A 12,747-nucleotide genomic window follows, 5' to 3' on the forward strand; every position below is an offset into this window, starting at 1 on the left:
GAATAAATTAACAAACTTAATCTACGATTACGGCCAATAACCAAAGATTAAACAATATAATGCAAACATGTTATAGAAACTATTTTAATATCGTGACATCTCATTTTAACGCATGTGATTAGTTATTTAGCATGACTTCCTTTATCCCCTAGACAAGATTTATTACTCTTGCATTATGTAAACTAAGCTAATGATGAACAAAATATTAAACATAATGATAAGGAAATAATACTAGAAATAAATTACCTCAACAATGGAAATGGAATTGGAATTGAAGAACAATACTTGAATAGAAATGGTGATACAATATTGAAATGCTAAAGGAAATGTAAATAACATAAAGGAAATCTAACCTACATTTTATTCTAAAACTAAGAGTAAAACATATATGAAAATGTGTGGAAAAATGTATATAAAGGTGTGAAAAAAGATGTAGAAGTCTACACCCTTTATATAGAAAATGAAGAGTGAAATTTAGAGTAAATACAAGGGGTCAACCCCAAATATTTTCTCTTAATTGCTTGATTAATTTCCAAAGGAATTCTAAGTGAGCTATTAACTCAACTTCAATCCTCCGGTTAAATGTTAAGTGAGCATCCTAAGAGCATCCAATGAACATCCCAAAGCTTGCTTCAAATCTCTTCACTTCTTTATTAAATGACAAGGGGATCCAATGTGAGACACTAATTCCATCTTAATTCACCAGGTTAAATGTGATATTTGCATCCAAAGCTTCACTAAGCATCCAAAGTTTCCACCTTAATTGGACTTCAAATCTTGGGCTTAGCTTTGCATAAGACCTTATTTTGCATTTCTCATTTTAATCCATATCTTTATGCATGCAAATCCATGTAACACTTCAAGGTTGGTCCAATGTTTGCTTCTTTACTTAGTCTTGCTTCTAGTTACTTGCACAATGATGGAATAAGCTTCTAAAAGATCAACTTCCTATAAAATGTGACAAAACATGCAAAGACAACTAGAATACAATATTAGCTCAGAATATCTCTAAGGTTAGTGCAATAATCATATATATTAGAGCCAAAATAAGGAGATAAAGTCAATATAAAATGGTCTTATCAAAGGTGTAGATAGATAGTGTCCCACTTGCCCTCTCACTTGCATTTTGTGAGAGGGCCACTATCCGTCTACAGCTTTAGATGTATAGTGTCTGTCTACAATGAGACGGATTGATATACCAAATAATGAACATATATATTTCTCTAATTAATCTGATTTAGTCACAAAATAAGACAATTTAAATGATAATAACAAGAATATATTACCTTTTGAGTAAGGTAAGATTAGACTAGGCTAGAAATTGAGGTTTAGCTATGAGATTTTGATGAGAATTTGGTGAGAATTTGAATTGGAGTCAAACTGCACTTTATGTATAAGCAATGGTGCTAAATTACTCCAATTGAGAGTTATGGGGCTTAATTTCACAATTGTATGTAAAGAGTTATGAGGCTAAATCACCACTTCCCCGGAGTTTTATGGTTTGGAAGTGATCACTTTAGTTTCACTACTAATAGGTGTAGTAGTGAAGGGGCACCTTTTGGGTGTGAGATCACTTATTCTCCATATAGCTGATATCTGGCAACGTTTTGCAAATAGTTCTCATTTTGAGTCTTTGTCGTACACCTTAGACTCGGACGTCGTGTGACCCTAGAGGTTGGTTGCCAAGATGTAATACCCGCCCTGTTTAAGGACCCTTTGACCGACCTTTTGACCACGGAAGACCTTAGAAAGGGGATAAGTGAGAGGAGAAGAGACTTACGTAGTTGTTACTCGACCTAGTATGGACTACTCGGCCGAGTGGTGGTAACACTCGACCGAGTAGGGCTTACTCGGCCGAGTATGAGAGTACTCGACCGAGTATAGCCACTACGGACGCGTAATTATAAAACGTGAGTTCGTGAGTTTTATTTCATTTTTCCGACGGTTCCATTTCTCTCTAACCCTAATATATTCCTCTCTCTCCTATCACCCACCTTGCCCATGCACTCTCATTTAGCCGAGACATTGACCATGGAAGAGGATTGGGTTACAGATGAGGATGTTAGCGAAGATATCGTCGTTGTCATCATCGGTTCGCATCACTAGGATGCATCTCGGAGTCTTGCTTGGCTGGTTGTTGGATGCATTTTCATGGCTTAGCGATAAGGTAGGGTTTCCTACTCAGTTTACTGTTTAATTGAATTAAGATCTATGTGGTATTGTGTGATTGATATTGTGATCATCTATGGTGTTGGTGTTGGTGTTGGTGTTGGTGTTGTTGTTGGTGTTGGTGTTGGTGATGGTGTTGGTATGATGTTGGCATTGGTATTGTGATGATTGTGGTGGAGTCACTTGCGGAAGTGGCTTCACACCCTAGTTCGCCCTTCGTGGAACCCGTCACGGGAGGGGATGTGCACATTAAGGGACATGGATTATTGCTCATTGATGAGCGGGACCTTGGTGGGTGTGGCTGCGGTCCCCCACCGCTGCATCTTGTGATTGGGAGTGGGAGATGGCTGATGATCAGTGTTTATCTTTCGCACTTGCCTTACTTTGATTATTTGATTATACAGTAACTAACCCCGTTGTTGCTGTTGTTTTTTAAAACTGTGGTGATCCATTCGGGGATGGTGAGCAGTTGGTCTGTCAGGTACAGTTGGTCCAATGGCTTGCGGGCTAGGAAGGGATTCGAGTCATCACGCTACCGAAGTAGAAGTTTACGACATTCAGGCTTAGTAGTCTTTGGAGTCATCTCGTTGTATCTTGTTTCTTTGATCACCATTGTAAAGACTTAAAGATACTTAATAAGTGTTCTTTCGTTGTTTATTTGATCTACTACCTCGGGTAACCGAGATGGGAACACCTTCATACACTGGGATGGTCCTTGGTAAGGCATCTTGGTGTACGAGGGTGTTACAAAGTAGAGGCCGTGTGTATCGAGCGTGGCAGATTCAATTTTAAGGCAGTGGCAACATTTTGCAAATAGTTCTCATTTTGAGTCTTTGTCGTACATCTTAGACTCGGACGTCGTGTAACCCTGGGGTTGGTTGCCAAGAGGCCGTGTGTATCGAGCGGGGCAAATTCAATTTTAGGGCAGTGATGGTCATCACCCCACGACAAATCTCTCATATGTTCCGTAAGATTTACTGTTCATTGTTTATGTAATAGTCATACCGCCTACAGTCTAAAGTTGAATTTTAATTATTTTTTTTGCTCGTTAAATTTTTTTATTTAAGGCGATATGGTTATATCTGTTTCTGCTAATTCGTCACCAAAAGTCTAAATTTTTATTTGAGAGTAATGTTATCTGTATGGCTTAAATTATCAAAGGCGGCCAAATGTACGTTCTCTTCGTGCAAATAGAGGTGACTTTATTTTTTTTTTATTAATGTCGACAACTTGCTCATTACTTACGTTCTTGGTGGCTAAATGAGAAATTGGTGATTACCAACTTATTCTTGATAGTACAGATTTTAATATTTTGTCTATATTTGTGATCTAAATCTGCTTGGTAATTTGCATAACTTTATCTAATTGGAATTATAAAAAGTGTGGCTACCTGGTTTTCTAAGTATATTAATGAAGTTGATCATTTGCTAAAAGTATTTACTTATTTGTGTGTCCAATTCGTTTAAAAGCCTTGAAGAGTCTTTAGTCTTTACTTATGTAGAAAAGTTTCAAATAAATCATGGTATGCCTAAATGTTCACTTTGGTATGTTCTGTATAAAGGGATTCTAATGGGCTATTTAAACCCGGCCTTGTTTAGGGTTTCTTCACCCTCAACTGCTTTGTTTTCTTCTTCTGTTCTTCGACTTACAAAATCAAAATATATTTCAAAAAAATCAAAATATAAGTGTAATTTTAATTATTGTCTTTATCGCTGTCTCATGGATTTTGAAGGACAGTTTGGGAGATTTACTAACGGAGTTGATCCTACGATGATCATGATGGTCATCAGAACTTTTATAATCATCAGCCGTTTCCAAATGCTGAGTTCAATCCTTCCAATCCGGTGCATGTAAATATCTGGAGGTATCCTCGTAGTGGGGGAGTTGTGAATATTGATCCAGGTTATCTGGGCCAGTCTAGGGAATATTGGGGTAATTGTATTTTGGGGTTTCTGGTGGATTACCGTCTTTTTGAGGCAGCTATGGTGAATGATGTCATCAGGAAAAAATGGAATACGAAGGGAGATATTATTGTTCATAAGATGGGGGAGATATATGTTCTGCACTGCTCTGAGTTGGATGATAAGGAGGGACTCCTTAGGAGGAGTACTGCCACTATTGATGGGGCACTGATGGTGTTTGCTCAATGGTATCCAGATACCGTCCCTAGGACTGTTCGTTTCCCTTATGCTGAGCTGAAGGTGAGGGTTTGTGGGTTGCCCTTCGAATATCTCTCCATGCATGTGGCTAGGGTGGCAGGTAAACTCTTAAGTCACCATTATCAGGTTGAGCCTTTTGAAGTTATTCCAAAAAATGACTATTTAAGACTGAAAGTCTGTGTCAAGCTTAATGAGCCATTAATGCCGGGGTTTTTCTTGGCTATGGATGGGGGCTATTTGTTGTGGGTGCAATTTAAGTATGAGGAGGTGTTTAAATATTGTATAAGATGTGGTAAAGTTGGTCATAGGGGATCCCAGTGTAGGGAAAGCATAATGACAATAATGTCTAGTATTAATGGCATGCTTGACAGAACTATGAAAAAGGGTTTGTGGTTTTTCATTCTAACAGTAACCACACCATGTTCAACATGGATTTAAGGTCTACACCGTCAACAACCAAGTATATTTCTTCAAATGTTCGCCTGGCTAATGGGAGAGGGATTAGGGTTGGGGAAAGGGAACAACCTGAGAGACTGATGGATTTTGAATTGGGACTTACTCCTGGTGGGAGGGTTTATCCTGGTATGCGGTTTTTGTGGTGACCGACCTTTTTTTGGGCGATTATTTTTTCTGTTCACAATGGGGGGGGGGAGGGGGAGGGGGGCAGGTCGAGTTCTCAGCCTCCTCAAGGTAATGCTGATATTGGGGGTATGGGTAATCAAGGGGATGTACCTATGGATGATGTACCAGGTCAGGGTACTGGGAGTGGTGTATTAGGAGGGTTTCATCAAGGTGCTAGTTCACAGGCTGCCGGTGTCCAACCTGGTTCTGGGGAGGGGGTGGTGCAAGATGGTAGGACTGGTGGGATGGGTGTTGCTCAGGGACAATCCTCACAGGTTCTTGGACATGATCAAGGGCAAGGAGGGACTGGGTTAGGAGGATGGGTGTCTGAGGAGGGGAATGCTGCTGCTGCTGTTGTTGGTCTTGGTATTGGTATGGATAGCACGCATCAGATGGGTGGGAATGGTGTTGGTCAGCCTGGTAATGCTTTACAGGCTAATAATAACAATCAAAGCAATTCTGATGAGTACTATAGTGCTGCTGAAGATTTGGAACAACCGAGGGCTCCTGTGCTTGGTCAGGCAAGCATTCTACATCAAATTCAGGCTGCTGACCCTTATCTTCTTTACACTGGTCCAGGCAGTTCAAGGGGTGTCCTTGATCGTGATCTTAGGATTCAGGAGTCTATCCTTTCTAGAGTGGAAGCAGATGTGGAGTGGGCTAGGATGGAGGATGATCATCGTGGCCTTAACCAGACTTTTGACCCTCCTCCTATGGGCATCCCTATTATGTATCATTATCCTGAGGGTATGGGTCCTCAGCCAGGGGATGGAGATTAGGGGTCAGCTGACATGGAGATGGGCACTCCCCTTGAGGAGTCTTCAATTGAAATCATTAGTATTAGTTCTGACTCTGAACCACTGCCTGCTAGGGAACCACTTCCTCCATGCTCATGGGTGCTCAACCCTGCTATGTTGGGAAACTCTTCTGATGAGTCTTCTGAATTTCATCATAGCAGTGCAATCAATCTCATATCTACTTTTGAGGAGGCTAATGAGGATCAGAATGAGGTGAGTAGTATGCCAGTAAGGGAGGGACCAATCTCTATGGGGCCTGATTTGAATGCTAGAGCTAGTCCATCCCTGTCTTCTTCTGCTATTGAGAGGATGGGTGCTGATCTTCAGGCTCGTACTGCTGCTTTAAAAGCTAGGGTTGCTACTTTGCAGTCCCTTGAAAGTCAGAATCAAAATGCTGCTGTGGAGTTGACTGGTGAGAATTTTGGAGCTGCTGCGGTTGGTAATTTGTCTGGGTTTGCTGTGGGATCAAGATGCGCTCCCTCAACAAGGTTAATTGCAAATATAGACATGGGAAGGGAGGTCAAAAGCTGTTTGTCTGATGAGTTTATGGGTGTGGCTGATTTGTATCATCAACCTGAGATGTTGAAGACTCATAAGGATGCTATTTCTGGGGCAAGAAAAAGGAAGTGATGCACTGAAGTTCAGGATGAGATGGTACCAGAAGCTGTTGTTGCTTCAATGGAAAAGGCAAAAGAATATCTTCTTCAGCTAGCCAAGAGACCATGTGTGGGTAGAGGTATTCATAATGGGAAGGGTGCTTACTCAGGCTCTGGTTTTCGTATGAATGTGGGTGATTTTGATTTAAATGAGTCTACTGGTTCTTCTGTTAATGATGCTCCTGCTGCTGATGGCTCTGTGGAGGTTGGGCCCTCACAACCTCCTCGCTCACCATGATGGGTTTGGCTTGGAATTGTAGGGGACTAAGTAATGCGCTCTCCCCTACAATTCCTAAAATTAGAGCGCTAGTTAGTAATAATTATTTTGATTTTCTGTTTATTATGGAAACTAAATGTAATGTTAGTAGTGTTAGCCCTATTTTTCGATCTTTTGGGTTTGATAAGACTGTTGGGGTGGACGCTTTAGGCGCTTCAGGAGGGCTTTGGGTTGGGTGGCGTAGGGAAGCTAAGATGCGCCATGTTTACTCTTGTATACATTTTGTGGTCCTCCTTGTCGAAATATATAATGGGCTTTTATGGTACTTGGTTCTCTTTTATGGTGCGCCGAGTTCTTCTAAGAGGGCATCTGTTTTGAGTGATTTAGAATGTCGATTATCATCTTTTCAGTAACCTTATTTAATAATTGGCGACTTTAACCAAGTGGAGTTCTCTTGCGATAAGTGGACTTTGAAGCCTACTACGATATATGAGGCTTCTATGTTTAATAAATGGCGTATTAGAAATGAGCTAGTGGATATACCATTTAAGGGGCCTCAATTTACATGGTGCAATAATCAGAAGGGTCAAGATCGCGTGTATGAAAGGTTGGATAAAGCTATGGGGTCTAAGGATTGGTTCACTTTCTTCCCAAATACGGGACTAAAACACTATCCAATTCAGATTTCTGACCATGCTCCGATTGAGTTGGATTTCAATCTTATCAGTAATGGGTCTCGGAAGCCCTACAAGTTGGATTCGTGGGCTCTAGAACATGAAGAATGTGTTAAGGAAGTTCAAAAGGCGTGGTTGACAAAGTTTAAGGGCTCTCCGGCCTTTCAAGTCACGAGGAAATTAGCTGTGTTTAAGCAAAGAATGAAATCCTGGACCCTTGACAAGAGACAGGATTGAAGACAGAAATGGGAGGATTTTGATGTTCGTCTAGAGAAGGGTATGGAGTTAGCAATACGCGAGGGAAGGGACGAGGAGCATTCTAAAGTGGATGAGGAAGTTCGGGCCTTTGCTCGTGCTGCTGATATGTTTTGGAAACAAAGAACTAAAGTTCGATGGGCTATTGATGGGGATACTTGCACTAAGTATTTCTTTAATTGGGTCAAAGGGAGGGCTGGGAGGAACTATATTCATGGAATTAAAGGAGATGATGGAAATTGGACGTATGATTCCAAAGAGGTCGGTAGCGTTTTCCAGCAATACTTTATGGGGTTGTATGAGGTCAATGGGTCGATGGAAGAATCGGAGAGTTTGGTGGCTGAAGAGGAGATCTTTTGGGGTGTTACAAAGAGTTTGTCGAATGATGATGTCGATTGGTTGACGAAGCCTTTCACTGCTAAGGAAGTACGGGCTGCTGTTTTTCAGATGGGGACATTGAAATCACCGGGACCGGATGACATCCCGGCCTATTTCTTCCAGAAATTTTGGGGATTTATTAAGAAGGATTTCATCAAGGCGGCTCTATCTGTGCTAAACTCGGGTCGTGTGTTGCGCGAGTCAAATCGAACCTTTATTGCTCTCATTCCTAAGACTGGAAACCCTGAGGTTGTGCAAGATTATCGCCCTATTAGTCTCTGTAACGTCTTTATGAGAATTATCTCTAAGTGTGTTGCTAATAGACTTGCCCGGGTCATGAGTTCCCTGACTGGTGAGTTTCAAAATGCTTTTATTCTGGGCGGCTTATTAGTGATAATATTCTTCTGGGACATGAAGCTATTCATGAGATTAATAGACATAAAAGTGGAAAATTGCAACAGGAGTTGAAATATGGGGATGCCATTTTTGTGATCAACTAAAGGGAAAATGATAATGACAATCCAAGAAAGAAATTACTTGAGCAAAGAACATTAAAACATAGCATTTCTGTTTTGATTGCAGAATTATGGTCATTTTGTTTGCTCCATATCTTGAGTTTTACTTGGTCAAAAATTATGTTCTTTATATGGATAAAATCTTGAAGAAGTCTACTTTCCTATGGAGTTGGAATCAACAGAAGTTAATGTGTAGATTTCTCATAATGAAGCTTCAAAGACTGTCACGCAGGAATGCAATGCTGTTTTCTGAAATGACCTGTTGTCACTCAAACCTGCATAACTCAAGATTTAGCGGTTCTTTTTGAGTAATTCTTTTTGGCAGAGAAAGCTAACATCATTAGCTTTAATTTGATGTATGTTGGGTATTTTTAACCTTTCTAAGCTATGAGCTATGATTTTTCTAAGTCACTGCAGCTGTTCAAGAGGAATGCTGAATGTTGGTTTCTGACCTGCTCTTAGTAAGAAAATCATATCTCAAGTTCTAGGCCACTTCAAGGGCTAATTCCTTCTGGGAATGGAATCTAACATCCTTAGCTTTCATTCAAGCCATCACAAGCCATTTATTTCAACCTAGATTTCTCATAATGAAGCTTCAAAGACTGCCACGCAGGAATGCAATGCTGTTTTCTGAAATGACCTGTTGTCACTCAAACCTGCATAACTCAAGATTTAGCGGTTCTTTTATTTCAACCAGAAAATCGTCTCACAAAAACATAAACTCAAGATTTAGCGGTTCTTTTAGCTAATTCCTTCTGGGAATGGAATCTAACATCCTTAGCTTTCATTCAAGCCATCACAAGCCATTTATTTCAACCTGGATCAAGAGATACGAATTTTTGAAGACAAGGTTGAATCCTGAAATGTTATGTTTCTGAACCATAAAGAAAATGACCTGAGTTCTTAAGGAAATTGCTCAAATTATGTCTCCATATTATTTTTCCATCAATCCTAATATCCTAAGCTACAAGAAAGTCCAAGAAAGCAAACAGCAAAGAAGTCCAACACAAGCCTGAAGATACCAAAGTTGTTTTGCCATTTCAGGAAAGGGACAAGACTACTTTAATGTTGCTTTTCTGAAGTTTTCAGCAGCCTGTTTTTGCATCAGTTTTACTTGTTCTTATTAGAAGACTTTCTGAAAGTTTTAACTTCTTTTTGCAAGGCTTTTGAGCCCTTAGATGTTGCTTTATTTTTAGGGTAGAGATTAGTTGTAGAGCTCTATATAATGAGCCTTATTCCCATTGTAAAAAGCAGAATTTGATAAATGAAAAAACCTTGCTTTGTGCAAAAACTTCATTCCTTCGTGGGTGTTAATCTTCCTTCGTGGAGAACCTTAATCTAGACCTTTGTGGCTTGATTAAGAAGACGAGTTAGGCTTACCTTTGTGGATGCTTATGCTTGTTATTATCTTTATATTTGCTGCATTTTATTTTGTTCATATACAACCAGAAAATCGTCTCACAAAAACATAAACTTTCTTCCTTCATTGTCACTGTTATTGTTGAAAGTTACAGACTTTCATATGTTGCAAAATATATGCTCCAAATTGGTAATCAGAGCCTAGGTTGTTATATGAGTGGTTTGATACACAAAAGTTCATTACTTTGCATCAGGTTCAACACTCCTGAAATCCCGATTTTTGTAAATTTGGTTTCTGACATTTTGTTTTCATTTCCTTGCTCACATCAAAGTCGGTATCTTTACATTACAAAGATCCATCCTTTTCTTTAAGAAATGAAATTTTCAATGTTTATGGATGACCTTCATGAGGAGGGTAATACTTTCTTCAATCCCGAGCTTCCCCCTGTTTTTGACGATAAAGTGTATGTTGGGTGTGAAGTCCATAAACCATTAATGGATAAAGAAACAGTTCTGTGAGGCGAGATATATTGACAGAATAGTTCACAACAATGTTTCAGAGACTGTCCCGAGAATTATTCCTCATGACGTCCATGGTGCTCTCTTGAACCCTATGAAGTTGTTCTTGAACTAGAGGTTAGACAATCCTTTGAGCTTCATTATGGGGTTTTCCTTGACCATACTTAATGAGGAAACCATATTGGGTGCGCACAAGAAGGAGCAAGAAGATTATTCTTACATTGTCCCATGCTTACCATTTCAGAATATGCACTTCTATTGTATTCCTTATTCTGATTTTGGAATAAGTTCCAAGGGAGGTAAAATCTACAACTTCTTTTCACCACACTTTCATTTCTACATGTTGCTAAGGTTAATGTTTAGTTTAGATGGTGGTTTATACTTATTTATTTGGAGGGATGAGGTGTTGAGGCTTAACATGTATAATCTGTCCAATAAGGTGAAATGGTTATGTTTTACGGATGTAGGATGTTTGGGACCTGCTTGTTTAAGCCTTGATGAGTTAATCATGTTGTTATTAAGTCCTAAGTTGCTAATGGTACTGTTCTCGAAATTCAGAATCGGTTATGGATTAGAAATGAATCAAGTTATTCCTATTTGTTTTAATTTGTACATTCTGATTTTGAGAATCAATGTTAAAATTTCTGAGGTTAAGGCTAGCTTGAAATGTTGTCATGTTAATGGAATGGTAATGCCACACTTTAGCTGTGGAATTAATGGAGTTTTAACCGAACATAAGCCAAGAATGTCCTTTATAATGCAAATGGACAGAAGCATGAATCAAAGAGTTGTTGTTGCTTATTGTGGATATGTCTACTGTCATTCGGGTGAAGAAGTTTATACATATGGGTTGTTCATCCTGGGTATTGAGAATGGTTCTAAGAGAGAAAACATTAATGGCCCTAAGAACTCTTTTGTTGCTGAACACATGGAGTTATACTATCTTCTGTGGAGTCGGGCTTCTCATATGCTACCATTTTTCATATGGCTTACTATGGTGTTTATTGGGAAGGGAAAATTCATTTCCTTTATGAAGGTTAATGTGATAAAAAAAGGTTGTGAAAATAAATCGGGACTGATGTATTTAAGATGACTCCTTTGAAGAGTCGTTTCTCCATAGTAGTCACCTCACCAACTCATCAAGTAGGAAAAGAAGAAGAAAGACTAACAAAGCCAGCTAAGTTTAGGACCAAGAGTGTTAAGTGCACACAAGGGTCTCTCAAATCTGAACTTGGTATCCTTCTAATGCTAAGAGACTTTGTGTTAATCTTTGATCCCGGAGGGAAGCACCTGCGGCTGATGTTTTTGGAGATGCATCAATTGAAAGTAGGAGTTATTTTTGCTGTCAATAGGAGCTGAAACCTTGTGGTGATTATTTGGTGAATTTGTCTTTCAAAATTTGAGGTCAAATTCTTTCAAGTTGGAGGGTTTGAAGCAGGAGCTAAGGGAATTGATCAATCGGAATTTGAGGCAAATTCTTTTGAAGAAAGGGGATTTGCAACAGGAGTTGAAATATGGGGATGCCATTTTTGTGATCAACTAAAGGGAAAATGATAATGACAATCCAAGAAAGAAATTACTTGAGCAAAGAACATTAAAACATAGCATTTCTGTTTTGATTGCAGAATTATGGTCATTTTGTTTGCTCCATATCTTGAGTTTTACTTGGTCAAAAATTATGTTCTTTATATGGATAAAATCTTGAAGAAGTCTACTTTCCTATGGAGTTGGAATCAACAGAAGTTAATGTGTAGATTTCTCATAATGAAGCTTCAAAGACTGTCACGCAGGAATGCAATGCTGTTTTCTGAAATGACTTGTTGTCACTCAAACCTGCATAACTCAAGATTTAGCGGTTCTTTTTGAGTAATTCTTTTTGGCAGAGAACGCTAACATCATTAGCTTTAATTTGATGTATGTTGGGTATTTTTAACCTTCCTAAGCTATGAGCTATGATTTTTCTAAGTCACTGCAGCTGTTCAAGAGGAATGCTGAATGTTGGTTTCTGACCTGCTCTTAGTAAGAAAATCATATCTCAAGTTCTAGGCCACTTCAAGGGCTAATTCCTTCTGGGAATGGAATCTAACATCCTTAGATTTCATTCATGCCATCACAAGCCATTTATTTCAACCTGGATCAAGAGATACGAATTTTTGAAGACAAGGTTGAATCCTGAAATGTTATGTTTCTGAACCATCAAGAAAATGACCTAAGTTCTTAAGGCAATTGCTCAAATTATGTCTCCATATTATTTTTCCATCAATCCTAATATCCTAAGCTACAAGAAAGTCCAAGAAAGCAAACAGCAAAGAAGTCCAACACAAGCCTGAAGATACCAAAGTTGTTTTGCCATTTCAGGAAAGGGACAAGACTACTTTAATGTTGCTTTTCTGAAGTTTTCAGCAGCCTGTTTTTGCATCAGTTTTAC

At 39.2% G+C, this 12,747-nt stretch overlaps 1 protein-coding gene across 1 annotated transcript; it reads left to right on the forward strand.

Annotated features, from left to right (window-relative positions):
* The first annotated feature begins 6,639 nt into the window (after positions 1 to 6,639).
* LOC141617667 (uncharacterized) lies at positions 6,640 to 7,530 on the forward strand. Its single transcript, XM_074434831.1, has 2 exons — positions 6,640 to 7,028; positions 7,143 to 7,530. The coding sequence occupies exons 1-2, from the start codon at positions 6,640 to 6,642 to the stop codon at positions 7,528 to 7,530; spliced, it is 777 nt and encodes a 258-aa protein (XP_074290932.1).
* The last annotated feature ends 5,217 nt before the right edge of the window (positions 7,531 to 12,747 follow it).

The sequence above is a fragment of the Silene latifolia genome, chromosome X, assembly GCF_048544455.1.
Source record: "Silene latifolia isolate original U9 population chromosome X, ASM4854445v1, whole genome shotgun sequence".
Lineage (NCBI taxonomy): Eukaryota > Viridiplantae > Streptophyta > Magnoliopsida > Caryophyllales > Caryophyllaceae > Silene > Silene latifolia.